Source organism: Lates calcarifer, linkage group LG12 (assembly GCF_001640805.2).
Source record: "Lates calcarifer isolate ASB-BC8 linkage group LG12, TLL_Latcal_v3, whole genome shotgun sequence".
Taxonomy (NCBI): domain Eukaryota; kingdom Metazoa; phylum Chordata; class Actinopteri; family Centropomidae; genus Lates; species Lates calcarifer.
The window spans coordinates 18900927-18919900 of NC_066844.1; the positions used below are offsets into that span (position 1 = coordinate 18900927).

The 18974-nt window shown below is 41.7% G+C and overlaps 1 protein-coding gene across 1 annotated transcript in view; it reads right to left on the reverse strand.

Moving 5' to 3' along the window:
• LOC108884055 (arf-GAP with coiled-coil, ANK repeat and PH domain-containing protein 3) overlaps window positions 1-18971 on the reverse strand; it is a 56335-nt gene extending 37364 nt beyond the window's left edge. Inside the window, exons 1-2 of the mRNA XM_018677703.2 lie at window positions 18849-18971; window positions 17359-17642 (exon numbers count right to left, since the gene is read on the reverse strand). Of these exons, the coding sequence (XP_018533219.1) occupies window positions 17359-17405 (47 nt within the window). The 5' untranslated portion in view covers window positions 17406-17642; window positions 18849-18971. The remainder of the gene's footprint in view (window positions 1-17358; window positions 17643-18848) is intronic.
• Window positions 18972-18974: the final 3 nt, after the last annotated feature.

The window sequence follows — 18974 nt, forward strand, 5'->3', positions numbered from 1 at the left end:
TGTATGTATTATATAATACTGTATGTAGTGGATACAGTCGCTTCCCAATTGGCTATTGTACACAAAGAGAAAGGACATACAGTTCAGTTGGGCTGGTGATCTGTGAAAGATCAGTATCAGTGAACAGTGAACTTGGCTTTGGCTCAAGTAAATGATTGTTGTTGAGTCATGAATTGATCTATTGAATTCATATCCTGCTGCATCTTCACACTGGAGGAATCAATTCTTCCATTTATATGAGTGTCGTCCTACACAGGAACACACACTAACAAATGCAAATGGACAAAAACAAAGATTTTCACCGTCATTATTAGCTTTTTGTTGCTTAAGTGTTTTAACAGTCACAGTTTTGTGAAACATGTTTGATATTCTCACCACGCAGCGATGACTCTACATTGCACCAACTCAACAGATATTATGATGCTGTGATGCCAATGACTAACCCAGCTATGTATCACAACCCCCATACGCCTGGAGCTGAAAGCCAGAGAGAGAAACTTAAATCAGAGCGAAAGTGAATGTTGTCCTTTAAGATACTTCAGCCCTTTCGTTTCCACTGAAACAGGCTTTTCGGGACATGTGTACATTAGGATGACAGCACTGAGTCTTTCCTGAAAAAAAAAACCAACAGTAGTCAGTTGCAACTGTGACTAGTGATGATGATGAAAATACACAAGAATTTGGATTCAAGCCACCGCTGCAAAGCACCTGTTAAAACTTGTGTTACTAAATCTACGGGAAGTACTTACTCTCTTCTTCACACACTTGTCAAAAGAAAATCACAGTCATCACCACTTTCTTCCAACTGGTTTGTACAATGTCAAATATTAACGGACTGACACAGACAGGTTTACAGGTAAGCTAAATCTGCATTCCCCCGGCTTTGCTTAGCACAAGGAGACACTGTTCCTACGAACTCGGCACAGAGCATGACTTCTTTCTTAAAGAATGTCTGGCACAGATAAGACTTGTCTTTTGTTTCAGCCCCGAAATGCACACACGCACAAGTGTATGCATGTATGAATAAGATAACACAAATAGAGTATATACTGTATTAACATGTATAAGATTCACACATACAGGGGCGCACATGGATGATTGTCAAAGTAAGAAATCGGATCCTCTGTGGTGACCGCAGGACATCTGATATGCTCAGACAAAGGTTATTTAACTGTAATACTGTTGAAAAAAATATTGTCTTACAGTGTGGGTTAATAACTTAATGTTAATGTTTATTAATATTCTGATTAAAATATTTCAATTCTAGTGAGATACTGTGATTCATACTTTTTACTTCCAAATGAAAGACAGGTATTTTTTACATTTGCACTTAAGTACATTTAATTGAATGGGATGACTCATGGGATGAGTTTCATCACGTGATTTGTTAATACTTTACACCATTACATACTGATATTGAGTTAACTCCTGCTGTCTTATATCAAATGCTATGATGCCCTGATAAATGGGACTGCAACTCAGGAAGTCCTCCATGCAAGATGTTTATATTTGTCACACTGCGTAGGTCATGGCTTTGTATGAAAACAGGTGAAGCAGTGTGACAGTGTGTTTTAATATTTGATCACCTCTCTTCCCATACTAACCTACAGCAGCAGAACTAAAGATACAGTATATGTTCAAAGTTAAGGCGTCTATTTATGGCTGCGTGCGTATGTGTGTGCATGCATTTTAATGCACACATGTGAGAGAAAGAGTAGAGACGCTGCTTTGAGGCAGCTGTGAGCCAGAGGAAAGATGTGAGCTTTGCACAACAGCCTGCTTCCCCTCCTGTTATCTTTGGCAGCGCTGATCGAACATCGGCGGAATAAGCCTCCTGCTGACATCACAGTCAGATCTGCCAAAGAGGAAACGACCACCGATTTACACTTTTATCCATCTAAGAATGGAGCATCGGTGCCAGAGACTCAGGAAGAGGCTCACTCTGGCTGTCTGGTTGGCATTAAGTAATCACCTGATCATGTACATCACACTCACGCTATTTGATCAGAACTTGGCCACAAAGTAACCTGAGGTCTGGTTTTGGTTTTCTGGTTTCAGCGGTGGTATACTGATATACTGTACTTCAATATACATTACAGGAATTAAATTCCTATAATGTTGCATATGAACTAATTACTCCTTTACCTTTTGTTGCCATTTGACCTTCTCCACACAGCATTAACTAATTTTTCTATGTCTATGTGCTCACTTGGACGGATTGGTGGCCTGTCCAGAGTGTACCTTGCTTTTCCCCCAGTGCATGCTGGGATAGGCCCCTGCCCCCCATTATCCTAATGGGCTGTTGTAATGTAGAAAATGGATGGAGGGACAGTTTATTGATTACTAATAAGCTCATATTAGAAGTGGTTTCAGCTTAATCATAGTTTTACTAGAATCTAATAAGTTGCAGCTCCTCCATGCATGTAAACATACACCACTATTAGGCTGTAACTGTAACTGTTCTCATGTTTACACACTGAGGATTATCAGAGTCTCACTTCACCTGAGCCTTTAAGCAACTACTGGTCACTGCAGATTCCTAGTCATAACTTCATTACAGATGACACTTCCCAATGTTAACACACCCAAGAGTACAACCTTATCAGTAAATTACTGTGAACACAAACACACAAAAGTGATTCACCAACAAAATAAACAGTGGCCGTAATCTCCAAATCCCAAATGACCTGTCAGCCCAAGTCACACAGACCCAAGTGTTTTCAGTGAATGGCTGTTCAATAAATCACGCAGACACAAATGGCTCCCTTATCTTTGCGTGAATGTGTGTACTGTAAGAAAGGAAAATGGAATCTGATGCAGAGGCCACATAGACAATCTGGACTCACAGGACAGAGAGCTCACTAGACCTGACAAAAATGTAGTTCCGGATAAACATTTATACATCTAATGAAAACTAAGACTGTGCTATGATTTCCATTACCCTCTGTAACTGTAAATGTCCAGTTTCTGTTGGCCTGACGTGGCGACTGCACCCTTTATCGCTGAATGCTGGGATTAAGGAGGCAGTGACAGACAACACCAGAGGATTATTTTACAGTTGAGGACAATGGCCAAGTTATTATTTCCTTCACTGAACTTCAAGTATTTAGCCAGTCAGACAATGATGGTTATCAAGCCACACATGTAATGTGATTGTGTATGTGCTGTATAGAGTAATGATTATATGATGTGTGGTATCGGTGGGATGGGAGACAAAAGAGACTGGATGGAAAACAAAGGGAGGGTTCAGGGTTTGAGCAAGACTGAAGAGACAGGTTTACATTATCACAAGGGGTGGTCTTACGCAAGACCCCCGCACACTGAGACAGCTAGAGAAACAAAGCATGCAGGATCGGAGAGCTGGGGTCTGGAACATGTATGAAGTTACAGTCAAAGTGCATGTGTGCATATGCGTATGTTTGTGTGTGGTGTGTGTGTTTGTGTATATGAATCATATAATGCGTCATGGTTCTGCCTATAAAAGAAAAACTGCTGCTGGACTGACTCCTTGAAAAACAAACACACACACGAGTGTATCAGACAAATATTTGAAGATACCAAATTAGCATTGTTTGATTCCCAGTGGCTCTACTGTGATCATTCTCCAGCACAGGAGGTAAAAATAACAGTGGGTTTTATTTTACAGGTTTCATAGTTTCCTGAAAAGAACTAAGTGGTGTCAGTGAGTGAGTAAATGGAGACAATGCTCTGAGACATTTGATAAGGTGAGTTTACTTAGTCCCATTGAGTTTACAAGCCGCTGTTAAGGGGAGGGGGATTTCTCTGAAGGAGCTGCTAAGATCTTAATGGCTGGAAAACTAATAGATCAATGTAAATCTTCATTTATTACTGAAGACTTGATTCCTCATTCTTGCCTGCAGACACATTTTTACAGACCTGCTGTGAAACTCAAGGTTCACTAGAAATCAATCTGAATTAATTACCTGGAAAAAAAATTGAACACTCCCTATACAATCAGTACCAAATTACGTAATGCTTCCCAGGAACATTTCTTTGAATCTACAGTTACATATCAGTTCCTTTCTAGGAAACATATGTGTAATCCAGGTTGCTGGTTTAGCTCTTGACTGTCTTAATCTTTTACTGTGTCATTCCACCATTCCCTTATGTTTTGTGTCTACCTCTTCATTGTCACTGTTAACTACAAACAACAGCAAGTAAACACTCAGAAGATGACTGTACAGCTTATTTCATGAACATGCAGCTGATTAACTCTTTGAACAGCATTTTCAAATTACGTTGGTCCACAATTTTTTTTACAATATTTGACTTGATATTCATTGTTACCCACATCATCTGGTCTTGTGTTTTATACGCTCAGTTGTGTTATCAAAAGGTCTTACAGATGACATGTCAGCATTCTGCCTGACAGCATTCAAACGGTTGTAACGCTGGCCTTTAACACTTCTTCTGAAACTAGATTTTCAGACATGTTAGACTACATACAATAAAATATTGATTTTAGCACTTTGGTCAGAATTTAGAAATGAATGGTTACGCCCAGTTACATCTAACCAGAAAGTTAGTACAACGCACAAAGCAAGTGTTACAGTCTCGTACTGTTCTTAAGGAGTTATAAAGTTTAAATTTACTATGCCACTTCTACTATTTGGTGCATACATAAAAAACCCTTGTTTGGCTGCAGTGAAAATGGAGCTTTGACTGCCCAGGCTCCAATCTGGTTTATTGCCCTCTCGTCCAAAATAAACTACAAGTTGCAGTCACCATGAAACTTTTAGTTATGCTTGTTTCATATACTGTTGAGCCTTAATCTCCCTTCTCTCCGGTCCAAAATCTCTGTCACAGAACCTCCCTGTCCAGCTAGCTACATCTGTCTACTCCACAGTGACATATGCACGCACGCACGCACACACACACACACACACACACACACACACACACACACACACACACTGGACACACGCCGTAATTCCCACCATGACTCTACACACACATACCAAAGCAATGGTCTCCAAGACATATTGTCCATTATCGACCAGCGACTCGGCCTCAGCTGTTCTGATTTTTTTCCACTCACATGTGATGGGCAATCCATCCAACAAATGGAAGGAAGCACTCCCCAATGTCGAAGGGTGCATGTGTGTGTGTGTAACTTTGTGGGGGTGGGAATGATGGATCCAAGAAAGTGCGGGACCGCTGACATCGGCAGATGGGAATGTTTTCATTTGGTTACAAGGAATTCCACAGAGATCTGAGGCAGGGATACAGGCCAAATAATGTAAGGATGGCAAAAGCAAAGAAGGAATCCATTGGTTTCTAAGAGCGCAATCAGACCTCCCGTCTCTCCTCGTGTCTCTGCAGAAGATTGGCTTGTCAATCACACTTGTGGCTTTAGCACTGCAGGGGTGTTTGGATTCAGTGAGTCTGGGCTGGTGAGCTGCCAAACGCACAGCGAGCCTGTGTCAGAAAACCTGCAAGGGAACTACGGACGATAAATGTCTCAACTCTGTAGCTGAGATTACACAGGAACAACTGAGAAGATGAGAAAAGAGGCTTAAGGAAGAGGACGAATGGTGGCATTTACTAAAGACACCGCAAGTTAAAGTCAGTGGTCCAATAACTCTGACGCAATCCGGTTTAGCTTCCTCCACACAGCGTCACATGCTGCCCAGGGCGACAGGAGCGTGGGTGGAGGAGGAGAAAAAGAGACACTGAAAGAGTTGAAGAAGGCAGAAGAGTAAACAGGAAGAAGAAATGACATATTAAAACTGCAAATAATAAATAAAGGAAAAGCAGAATGCACAAAACTCAGAGAGCCGGACTAAAACAAAGACAGCAGAAAGTTGGGCCAAATCTGAACCAGCTGCTCGACTGGATCCCAGATGTGAGAGAGTGAGAGTCAGCGCGTACACACACACACACACACACACGACATCTCTCTCTCCTCTTAGTGTGCATGAGACGGCTGTGAGCCAGAGTGAACCCCATGACTATTTCATTTGTCACCTCAATGAAACTGTGTCCGAGCAGCGCCCGCCATTCGGCAAGACAGCTGTCCACTTCCGCTGCTCGTCTCCAGCTCTGTCCTCTCACACACTTCCTTTTGTGGTAATTTGCAGGGAAATGTTCTCAGCAATGTGTGTTTTCGTTCATGCTTAGGTGCCTGGATGCGGACGTCCGGCTCATGACGTAACTTGTGACGCATTTAGCAGATAAATCTGTGAAATATCAGGCAGGTTACCAGGACAAAATCACGCTACGGTAACGATGGAGAGCATTAATCTTTCTCCACTCTCTGTCCTCCTTCCTCTGTCTTCTAGTCCACACCTCCTCTGAGTCAATCCATCCATCCAGTCCGCCCACTCTTTCGCCTATGCGCTCCTTCTCTCCTACGGAAGTCCGTCCATCAATTATCTCCCCTACCCTGTCAGTCATCTATCATCCCTCCAGCCACGCCACTTTCTCTTCCTGCATCCTTCTAACCGCACTCAGCTCGAAAAACACACAGACAGGCTCAGGTAATCTACTGAAACCCAATCCTCCCTGCTGCTGCAGCCGTGACATTGATTCATATCCATCCCACATCTGCATTACCAACAATGGGCAGGAGGAGGAAAGGGAAAACAGGAGAAGAGAAGGAGAGGTAAAAGGGTGACACCAAGACAGAATACCTGTAGGATAGATTTCAAAAGAAAAAGAAAGGAAGACAAATGTGTACGACTGCTGCAGTGAAAGAGAGAATCACTGTGAGTAAGAGGGATGACAGATGTTGACAAAAGACCTCTCACTCCTTTTCTCTTCCTGTCTTTTCTCTGCCTACTTGGTTAAACCAGTTGGGTCATTTTCGAAGATGAACAGGGCTCTGCAACACCACATAATTCCCATATTGTGTGTACATGACAAATATCCACTTGTGGCTTAAATGTCTCATTTTACAGGAACACCACTGTTAGTCATACTTACATCAGAGGCAGGGATTTCTTTGTCCATCCCTGGTCTTGAATGATATACACATAAACAACAGAAGAATGCGTGTGTGTCTGTGATGGATAGACGATCTTGTGGAACAGGCTTTTCTCAATGCATCTCTAAGTTTTGACGTGAGTCACTTGAACTGGATGTAAACAACGAGGACTGCAGTTGATGTTTTGTGGAATAGTTTAGTTTTTAAACGATTTACCCCCTGACTGAGAAATGCTTCGGGATGAGAAATGATTTACAGATCTTTCAACTCTACTGTATAAAGAATTGCAAAATTGTGTATGAAAATCCAAAACAAACAAAAAGCCACCATGAAGTTGAAAGTTCGAGGTTTTTTTATGTATCAAGTAGGTTGGAGACACCACATTCTCTTCCAGGACCTTTTGATTTGCAGTGTGAGAAACCATTGGCCGACTGCAGAAAATGACCGTACAAATGGCTATGTCACACTATTGTGCCATATGCTGCATACCAGCAGTCTTTCAGGCATATGCTGTATGTGAAAACACATGCTGCTACATGTTTTAACAGTGTTTTATGTGTGCATGCATGTACTAATGTCTTGAGAGGGTTTAACCATGCATGCCTAAATGTGTGGCAGTAAGCACTGAAGTCTCGCCACCACGGATGCATTCCACATATTACATGCTGGCTGGCCCTGCTCATTTCCCCCTGTGAGATTTAATGACTTCCTGGGGAGTGAACTCTCAACAGCAGGTTTTGGGGTTCACAGTTCAGGCATGGCTTCCATTACAACCGCTTAACCTTTGTACGGCCTAAATCAAAAGTCAAGTCTGCCTTGTTTGTTTACCAGCGGTTATAACAAAAGATAGAACCACCACAGCACGCCAAACCGGCAGACGGGGTTTTGAAACCGGGAAAGCCTTGAAATCTGCAGCTCAGTGAAGACAAAAGAAGTGTTTAAACTGGGCATGACACCCCAGGATAGACAAACATTTCTTGCTGAGCAAATCCAGTGTAGTGCCAAGATGAAGAAAGCAGCCCAGGAACTAGATGCAGGCAATTTACTTAATAGTTTTGATTCGAGTTTCAACAGGCTTTGGCAGGATTTTAACAAACTCCCCACCAAATCCTGATCTCAGTGGGGATGAATGATTGCAGCAAGGAGAGGTTATTTACAATGAACTGTGAGACAGCAGGAGATCTGTGAGAAGGTTCAATCTGTGCCACATTTTTCACCCTTGTTGTTCATGACAGGAATCGAATTTGATCTGAGCATTGGTCACAGACGAAGGACCTCTTAATCTGCCACAAACCACAACTGACTTTGCTCTAAAAGTTGTTTTCCAATGTTTCACGTAAGGTCATTTCAAACTGAATACCCTTTCCACATTGACTGATGTCGCTGATTTAAGCTACATTGACTGGTGAGTAATCTTTAGCATTTAGAGTGAATGCTGCTACTGATGATGATGATGTCTTTATTGAAGAAGTCATTACTTTAATTGGGATTTTAAAATTAATTGCCTATTACCCTTCAGTCTACCTCAACATCAATCATTGCTCTGTAAATGGAAAACTGGATTCAGAACCATAGGCATTACAGTTATGGCCATTAACTGACACTCCATTTATCCCTTCCCCTTCAGATTTCTCTACATGTTGAAGCAGTGTGAATGGTACTTTAGTGGGAGATATTCCTACTGGGCACACTAAAAGTTCATAGGGATGTTTTTAGCCTTTCGGTTAGTCTTTCTGCTGTAACATAAGGTGCAAATCTTAGCAAACCCCGCTAACTAGCATACTAGTTACCTAGGGCAGTAAACCAGCATTCAAGGTCAAGGAGAATATCTTTAGCCAACTACATTGGTTATATTTTGGGATTACAGAAAGTAGCTGATGGATATTGCTAGCCACAGGTGTCATTTTAGCTAACAAAATACAAAGATATGAGAAACCTGCTTTTATTTCCTTTTGTCTGATATCAAATACACTTTGTTTTGAAAAAAAAAAAGATTTTGAGGAGTAAATTTACCAATATTATCACTACAAACAGCATACTAGTTTGTTCTGAGCAGAATGGTTGCTAGCTACTGTTGCTACATAGTTACTGTTGCTATGCTTGACAGGATAGGGGGGTGTAGCTAAGCAAATCAGCAATTGTTTGCATCAAAACCTACATACCTGTAGCCTATATATAAAGTGAGTTCATATTAAATTGAACACCATTGCTGTTGTTGTTTTTAATGTTGAAAAATCAGTCTGGAACTGCACTGTGGGTTAAGCATCCTCAGATGAAGCGTAACATCAGCTTACACCACCAGGACAGGTCTTAAAATAACCCAGGCTAGATAGTTTAAAGGTCAGATTGATATTATGGATAAAACCATAAAGCCGTGGCAAATGGCACCTGAACTGGCAAAATATGAATACTTCCAACAAGCACAGATATCCAGTTTCTGTAACAGAATGAAGGCTCACAAGTCCTTTGAACTGCAATCAGAACATAAACTGTGTCAAACCAATTTCTGCAGTTCTGCATTATCCTGCACACCGCTGCTGAATGGGATAGGGAAATTGTATTGAGGTTCTCAGGGTAAGAGGCTGATAGTGTGCGAGCTTTAATAGGGTGTGTAGGCTATCCAGTTGATTTAATCAGAGAGTGTGGTTACTGATAATCCTATTTCATAAATGGGTCCCACTCTAAGTCCCCTGGCAACACGTGCAGCAGAGCGGCAGAAAATCTGCTGCACCGTGGATTCAGTGGAAGTGTCCACGTGCTGGACTGATGCTCTCTCGTGAACATGTCAAACCACTGTATGCCTGACAAGCCGGCACAGGCAGGAATATGATGATTTAGCCTACAAGCTAGCCAGCAGTCACACAGATACAGCATATGCATGCATGTGTTGCACAAATGCAAACCAGATAAGGACAATGAAACATAGCAACAAAAAAAAGAACATTGAGGTTTCATTACTGTGCTCATAAACATCATCCCTTGCTAAAGATTTGGCCGAAGCATGTGGACAGTGTAGCAGAGTCCAGCATTAAATAAAAAAATCAGCGTGATTCAAACAGGTCATTCTGTTTCTGATTTATTTTATTTCCAAAGGCAGAGCTGATAAAATAATTCTGATTGTTAGTCGATACTAAATTACATGATATATGCAATGTCGACAAGCTTAAAGCATCATTTTGGCGTCCCATTCTTTAGCCTATAATATAATACTAATACATGCTACATACAGTAGAATCCTGAGATACACTTTTCTGATTTACTGGGTGTATCATCTCCAGCTTCTAAAAACAGAGATAAACACCTGCACTCATGACAAAAATAGCCTTGATTTATTAAAAGCTCAGTTGCTGAAAACTGGTAGTGGGTGGAGGGGCTCTGATAAGACAGAAATCCCTGTTAAGCCTTCTTGATGTGTTGTAGGACTAATTCAATCAATCACTAGTGACAGGCAGCGACACACCTGCTCTTATATGATGCTTTAGATTCAGGCAGAGCTTGAGGATTTCCTCCTAAGTCTTCATGTGGGTTATTATTATTTTTATTCATTTGACATCTGAATTGGGCCTCTGTATGAATGATGCCACTGGATTAGGCATTCAGATCCTGCTTATTGGTAAATACCCTATCTCGTGTGAGAGGGACACATGAATTATAGATTTGTGTGCAGGGAAGCAGCCCTCATCTTGTTTCCAAGCAAACAAACAGTTCATTAGCCACTCGATTTGTAGTCTGGCATCATTTTGTCATCGAGGGGCATCAATTCAATACATACATACAGGAAAAACAGAGGTGGGGCTGCCCTCATTGTTCACCTGGTCCACAGTCTTTCAAGAGTGGATTTTCTTTGTTGAGGAAAAAAAAAAGAGCGTCACAAACCTGCACATTAGTGGTTTAGACAACACGTAGATGCTGCAGTGCCAATAGGACCAAAGCTAACAACCACAATTTTTCATGCCTCTGACATGAAAGACATGTTTCCCGCAGTTTGCCGTCAGAGCATTCCACCAAGGCCTCTCTACCTTCACACACACACACACACACACTCAGTGGGAACTAAAATATTTATGTGAACTGATGGGGGATGTCAGATGTTTTTACGAGCCCCAATGCTCTGCATTGTCTTTTTGTGACACTTGTGGGTTATGAGAGTTTAAAAGGTCAATTGGTGGTTGAATGGTTGCTTGCCAAAAACAACCCACTAGCACTCTACAGAATACTGTGGCAATTGGCAAAAATAATGTGACAAGCAGTTCTTTACATCTCTCCTTTATTTGCTGTAGGCTACACTGTGCAGATTTAAAAAATAATACTTCACTGTAAACTTTGCTCAGGCATTAGACCCAGCATAGAGATATTAAACCTACGTAAATGCTATACATGTGTGGGACTATGTCATGCATAAATAAATTGTTTGACCTTCCTATACCTTCAAAGAAATAACTCAATTGCTCGGGGGGCAAATCCCTCAAGATTAGGGCCAAATGCTGGAGATTTGCTTGCTGTTTTATGGTGTTTGCCAGAAAACACTGATGGAGGCTCTGGGACTGAGGGGTTTAGAGAAAAGACAGAATTCTCAAGCAGAGCAATTTTGTTTAAGTCGCCTTTAGCATAACAAAAAACAGAACTGATAAAAGCTTTAAAATGGACAGAGAGCCTCCATATATGGAGGATAAGAGGATAGGGATTGTAGGCCAATGGGGTCGTTTTTCTTTCTGTCAGAGAGCATCTCCTGTGGACATGGGCGCATTAGGGAGAGTGGCTGGGAATGAGTGTCTTGACATTAGCAACTTAACGTGAGTGCTCTGGAATCTTTCTAAACGTTTTGCCAAGGACTTGATGTTGTGGAGAGTGGAGAGTGGAACTATTTCTGGTGAAGTTCAGAGGGTCACGTTGGCTCTGACAGAGGTTTTCTTCAAAATAAGTTCAAATCAAGCAGACAAGGACTTTGGGGTGTGTAGTCAAAAGCTGGCATTTCATACCTCCGTGCCTACAGCCTGGGACACTTTCCAGGCATCATCACATTAGCAAACACACAGTATATCAGTGTCATCCTTCTCTGGCAACAGGTAATCTTATTCAGCACTTTAATACAATTTCATTTCTGCTGTTAAAACCATCAGCACTCGTTCAAGGTCACCGTTCGTCGGTCCCTCCATGCAGCGAGTAATACAACTGTGCTATCTCTGCTGGCAGACACACCTGCCCACTGGCACACGCCACAAACAGCTGCGTATGTTTCTGTGTCGCAGGGGACAGATACAAGCCTCTCCCCACTTTAATCATCCTCGAGAGAGACGGGGGGGGCATAGGTAATTGCCATGCCCATCAAAGCACCTGATCACCCATGGCAACGACAGGTCTACTTCCCCCCTCCTGTGACTAAAAAAAAGGCATGGTCGGTGGATATTTCCATATTTCACAGGCGACTGACCAAAAGGAATTCATTATCTCAGACAAGCAAAGTGATGAAGTGTACAAAAGGAGAAGTATAGGTAGCGATGATGACGATGCAAGTGGGAAATAAAAATCCAGACAGTTAAAAGAAACCAGAGCGCCAGACAGATATCTAGAGCATCAAAAAGCACTTTAATCTGCCAATAAATGGAGACATGCTTTTAAAATAATGTAGGAAACCAGAAATAAGCGGGGCAAAGGCCTTTTTTATAGTGCTTTCAAATCTTTCACCAAATCCGGTTTACTCATTAGTTACTATAAATAAACTTGAGACATTCTTGACCTTGTGTAGATGATTTCTCTTTAGATTTTCAATAAAACATATCTCATAGTAAGCGGGCTACTTAAAGGCTACAGATTTATTTTAAGTTAACATGGAGCATGAGACAGGAAACTGGAACTGGTGAAGAACTACAAGCAATAATATCTCACATATTATTTAAGTGAAAGTGGAAAGGAAGGGAAGAAAAAAATTAGCATTTCGGTTTGCTCAACATAATAACACCTACCTAGTTTGTTTATATTTTTCCAGAGAATACGGGGCTTGTGAGCTGCCTCTATTAAAAAAAACACTGGCAGGTTGTGACCTCTCCTCAGGTTTTTTTCCCATGCATGTAACCATAGCAACCAAAGAAGAGGTACACACCTGACGAACAAAACAGATACACATCAGACACTGATGAGAAGAGAAAAAGAAGAGGTAACATCTGGAGTGGCAACTCTGCTGCTTAGGTATGATTCATATCAATATGGGATTTACCTGCATTTATTTATTTTGTTAGTCTAGCAATTGATTGATTCATTTTACCTGGCTTTTCCTGAGTGACATGTAGCTACCTGAATCCCAAAGGGACTGTATGAATATGAAGTAAGCCGGCATGCAGGTTTGGCAACTTCCAAGTGCAGATATGAAGGTGGTGAGTGTAACAAAATCTTATCCAGTCCCATGGGAAATTATTCACGACTGATGAGTGCTGATTACAGTCTACATGGCCACTGGTTTTGGTTTAGCTGAATACTTAGTTTTGTAGTGAATCAACCCTGTTGTGTTCTGGTTTATAAGATTGAGATTGAGCAATGCACAATAACAACTCTGTGCTTTGCCTCCACTCTCGCCTGTCTGACTGTCTGTCTGTCTCACTCGCTCAACCTGTCTGGATAGCCCTACGCTGTATACAGTGCGAGGGTGGGATAGAAAAAGACAGAGAAAGCTGACAGAGACAGGCAGACAGGTGCAGCTTGTTTTCCATTATCAGTATACTCGCTGTACACTCATTGACCTGAGATAACCACTGCTACAGGCAGCATCTGGTTTTGTTTTGGCTTATGACACAGATCCCACAATGCACCTACTGTAAGCGTGATGTTATCCATGAGGTAAGACACGCAGTTACTTACAATAACTATCGCTTTACTGTGATCGACCCAATTGCACTTCGAATTACTTTGCTTTCACTTTTACTACCTATGGAAAATGTGTCAAAACTGAAAGTACACAGAAACACAGCCTCCTCACATTGTTTGTTGAGCTGAATGAAGTGAACAAGTGCTCATGTACGTTCATAACTTGGTTGGTAAAATCAACTTATTCTCTATATGAGAAATTCAAAATAATGATGGTGCCTTCTTCTCTCCCATTCTTAAATTTTTCTGTCCTCTTTTCTCCCGACTCATTTGTCTCCCTTACAGCAGCAGCTCACACCCACATATGCATATTAATACTTATATCATCACAACACAGTCAATGAAAACACTAAATATAAATATAGGGATAATGTAATGCTTCCCTTTTGATTCAGTGGAACAGTAATTATAAGGGAGATTTACAAAAATTAAATAGGAATGTTTTACACTTGTTTGTGAGTGGAAGAGTAAAAAAAAAAAAAACACGGCAACATGTTTGTACTTGTGCTTGTGCAAAGTTCAGCACTGTTTATCAAAAAATCACGTTCAAGTCAATTGGTTTTAGTTTATGATAATGACCTTGGTCCAGCCACAGTTCTGTTCTGCGATCAAAATGAAACCACAAGCATGATAACCTCTATGAACCCTGAGTGTGGACAAGCTGAAAATCAATCAGTGTTGGAAAACATCTGAAACCATTGTGCCTCCTGGGAACTGGATCATGACCATCCAGTGCAAACAATTACGGTCAGGTGTGCAGGCGTCATCTCAGCTTTTGTTATAAAGTGAATGAAAGCAGCAGGTGACCACTGAATAAAAGGCAGGGCAGTGATGGAAATAAAAGAGTTTAGTAAACAGAAAAAGTGGAGAGGAGTATGAACAAAAAGGTGTGTGTTAGAGATACTCGGGCATACCTTAAACATTCTTTCATGCTCACCCAATCATGCATGCACACATACAGCACTGGCACAAGTTAAGACCTGCAGCGAGAGGGTGTGTGTGAGTTGTTTCAGTACCATGTGTGGGAAGACAGACGGGACTGGCTCTGTGTTCTTGTATTGCTGCATCTCCAGAATGACACAACAAGGATTTAAAAAGAAACCCGGAGCACCAGTCACTCCAGTATAATGGAAAATTCAGCCACGACTCTCTTTAATACCTGGCAAAGACACACAACACTGATCCTGCTCCCGTTTTTTTTTTTTTTTTTTTTTAATAAGGGTGGATTTAAAAACATGCCAATTTTCAGGCTGTGTTTGGATTATGGAGCTCTTAAACCTTAAAAAATACCTCTCTTTTAGACACAGCACATTGAGTTGATTCAAAACTTCTTATAGTCAGGCACTTGCCCTTGATGGCCCACAATGTCCTCAAGATTACTGTCTCTGTCTTCACTGTCACTACCATGATCTTCACCTTCAGTGTTTTTATGTGGATGATTTGTCATATAAATGTGCCTTTGAGAAGAGATCTTTATTTTCAGTAGTTCTTTAGTATGTAGTACAGTATTTTGCATCGTTATATCTTGAGCTTAAACTGTGCTCTTTGCAAATATCATTGTTATTTTTTCCAGAAAACAATGTTTAAATGCACACAAGTGTCCTGGGTTAACCTTGAATGAAGTTGTTGCACTCTCATTTTAAAAACAAATGAAATAGGAGTAGCTAAACTAAGTTGCCAGAAAACAGAAGAGATAAACAATGAAATGATGCTCATGCTTAAATGAGTGGCATCATTACTGTTCATGAGATGGAGAGACCAAAGTCAGCAGAGTGGCCTGGCAGCCAGAAACCAAACTTAAAACATGACTGCACTGACGGATGATCAGAAACCTGGATGGTATTATATAAACACCAAGTCCCTCATGCTCCATGTGAACATCACATCGCAAATATGATCAAAACTAGGATCAGCCTCAAAACTGAGAAACTAGTGCATGTAAATGTATGAATGATTTAGTTTCATTGCTTGAAGAGCAGTTTTACACATGGAAAGCATCACAGCTTTATGTATGACACTCAGACCATCATTATAATTATCACTTTTTCATCATGATCCCTGTATTACGCAACATCACATTTTCCCTACAGCTCGTAAACCAGATCCAAGGAAACATCAGCTTCCTTTGACAGTGGCGGAATTTTCCAAATAACAACCCTCATAAGATCATGGGAAAGTGAACCAGGCAGAGAAATGGGAAGTGTCTGAATGCGCGCTGCTCCTCCGTCTCTTCCTGTGACCTTCCGTCTCGGCCATCCATCATCACTGAGGAGGGATTTAAGCAGCAAACTGAGTGCATGCCTCGCTCAGTCTCTTTCTCGTTTGCCACCGTCTGCTTGCTGACTCAAATCACTGACTGTATCTTAGGCTGTGGACATAATGTACACGATGCTCAACAAGCAGGGTTTAAGTTGTGTGTGAGAGAGAGTGGAGGAGGGAGAGGGAAACAACTAAATGACAAACAGAGAGGAGAGACAGCAAACACGCAACAGATACTGGCACAGAGAAACAGAAGAGAAGTCGAACCAGCAAATACAAACATGTCTTTGTCTATAAACAGAACATACTCGCATTCTGCTGCTTCTAAGTAACACACTGACCACATAACTGCCGCTCATCTATCTGACATAATTAACAGGGGGTCCCTGGCCTAGATGCTGGTAGAATCTCCTCTGCTAGTTTCCCATCGGCCTGCACAGGAGCGCAGCCAGACTGGCACGTGGACTGAGTGTGGCTACAACCCTCCAGCGGGCTGGGCAAAGGGACCGAGCAGCTGGATCCGTGCCCGGGATACAAGCTCCATCCCTGCAGAGAAGAGAGAGAGTCTACTCCTCTCCCTGCCAGCCAGGCCACTACTGCTGCTCCTGCTACTGCTACTGCTGCTGCAAGGGCATCTCCTATCCAAGTCTGCTGCCACAGAGACACACTGGGTGACTGCGGGGCCTCCTCTAAAAGACTGCCATGCTGCAACACTCACTCACTCACACACACACACACACACACTGGAGGATCCCCTTACACATTCTCATATTATAAAGACTCAATAAAAAAGTGTCCCTTTATTAAAGAGCTAATCAAAGCATGACACCAGGACTAGGAATCACTTAAAATTTTACACTCAAAGCAAAATGGATCCTCACTGTGCGAGGCAATGAGTGTCCCTCTTCTCATATGCTAACGTTACAAACCACGTTATAAAAATCAGACACAGATCACACATCGCACGGACACGCGCAAGCCTCCCAGCACATGTATCACAATGCAAATACATGTTTTAACAATCGACCAAATGATGACATTTAAAAATTCTACGGAAGATTTCAGCAAAAATGTAAAAAATAAGAGTAAACAGAGATTTAAAAAACGGCACCCTGACATTGAGCACATGGGTAAACTCAGAATTTAACATCTTGTATTATTTTACCCTGTTGATGCCACCACAGATTCTGCACGAGAAGAGGCGTTCAGTCCCCCCGTCTAAAAAAAATCATGCGTAAAAGAAGGTGTGCCATTTTTGCGCACCGCTGTGATGTGCCTGAGAGGAGCAGCCTTACCTGAATCGGGGTGAATCTTTTATACATTCTTCAAAGTCCACCGTCATTTTTGCGTTTTCTCGTATATTCCCGCTTCAGTCCACAAATGTCATTGCCCGTAGCGGGGTGTCGCTTGAACCTTGGCGGATGGTGACTGGTATCCCCGGACGCGCAGCGGTCTTGTCGCCCCTCTCCCGGTGGCACCGTGACACAAAATGCGAGCTCGGTGCGCGGCAGGCAGATTTACTACTACACTGCTGCCGCCGCTGAAGAGACAGGCGAGAGGCGTAGCTGCAGCGTGGAGACTGAAAGAGGAGAGGAGAGCGCCGACTAGTCACAACCTGCCGTAACGACTCCAGAGAAACGGGGGGAATCATGGGAAGAGGGAAATCTACAGCGATATCTACATATACAGTTTTTTCTCTTGTAAAGAAGCAAATAATAATGATATAACAAAGTATGATATGACATTTAACACAATAGATTGATCTCCTTCATTAATTAAGCATAAACGTTGTAATTGGTTTCAACTTTAACTTAATTATACTCAAGGAGAAATTAATTGCAGCCAGGTAAAACACAGAGCACTCAAAGACTTGAACCTAAAACATACACAAATACATAAAGCATGTCCCCTATCCCCCACACACATAAGCTTAAAGCAGCATACATCAATATAACAGAGCTTATACTGTATATATGTGATACCTACAACTGAACTCAAATATTTAGCTAAAGAGGATGCAATCAAACAGCGTGGTATTTGATCAGTATCATGCCAAAACGTGGGCTACTTTCTGAAACATTTTACTATTTTCGTAACATACATATCTAAAACATTAAGCAGTTTCAGCAAAGGCCTGTATCAAAATTCAGACATTTTGGTAGCCTGAAGTGTGGTGGACGTTAGAGCTTCATGGAGAAATATTAATTTCAAACATTAAATTAGTTTTTGTTGTTGTTGTTGTTGTTTGTTTGTTTGTTTGTTTTTTACTTTATTCAAGGAAAATCAGGATTGTGTTGTTCTTTCTCGCGTCTTTTTCATGCTGATTTTGAACCGGTCTGTTGGTGTCGTTGATTGTATTTAGCTCACTCGTAGTTGACCCATCTCCACTAAATGATATGGTCTCTGGCTTCAATGGGTTTTTTTTCAAGGCAGATGGTTTCGCGACTGGTCAGTCATGGACGACGACACACACACCCACGGTGGATTGTGACGCAAACAAAAAGGGACCGTGAGGACAGCGGCATCAATAAAAAATGTCACTGCTCCTAAAGCCACATATTAACGTGTATATTTGCAGTACATTTATAATGTATAGATAAGAATAGATGCCACATATTATAAATGTAGAAACCATGCTGTACGGTCAGCCTGAGTTAAACATACTATCAAAGATGGCCACACCCGGGATGTGCACGTGTGACATGCTAAATATCACGACGTGTTTATTCGACATTGTGTGTTTATGTGAGTTTTTTCGACATAATATTAAGAATAGCATACTTACTGGAGTGACACGCTAACCTGCTCTCTTGTTACAATCATGGAGAGGCTGCCAGCTGCGTCTCTATCTTACTTCCGGACTACAAATACGACTAAGAGACTACGCGGGAACGCGGGTCGTGTCAACGCT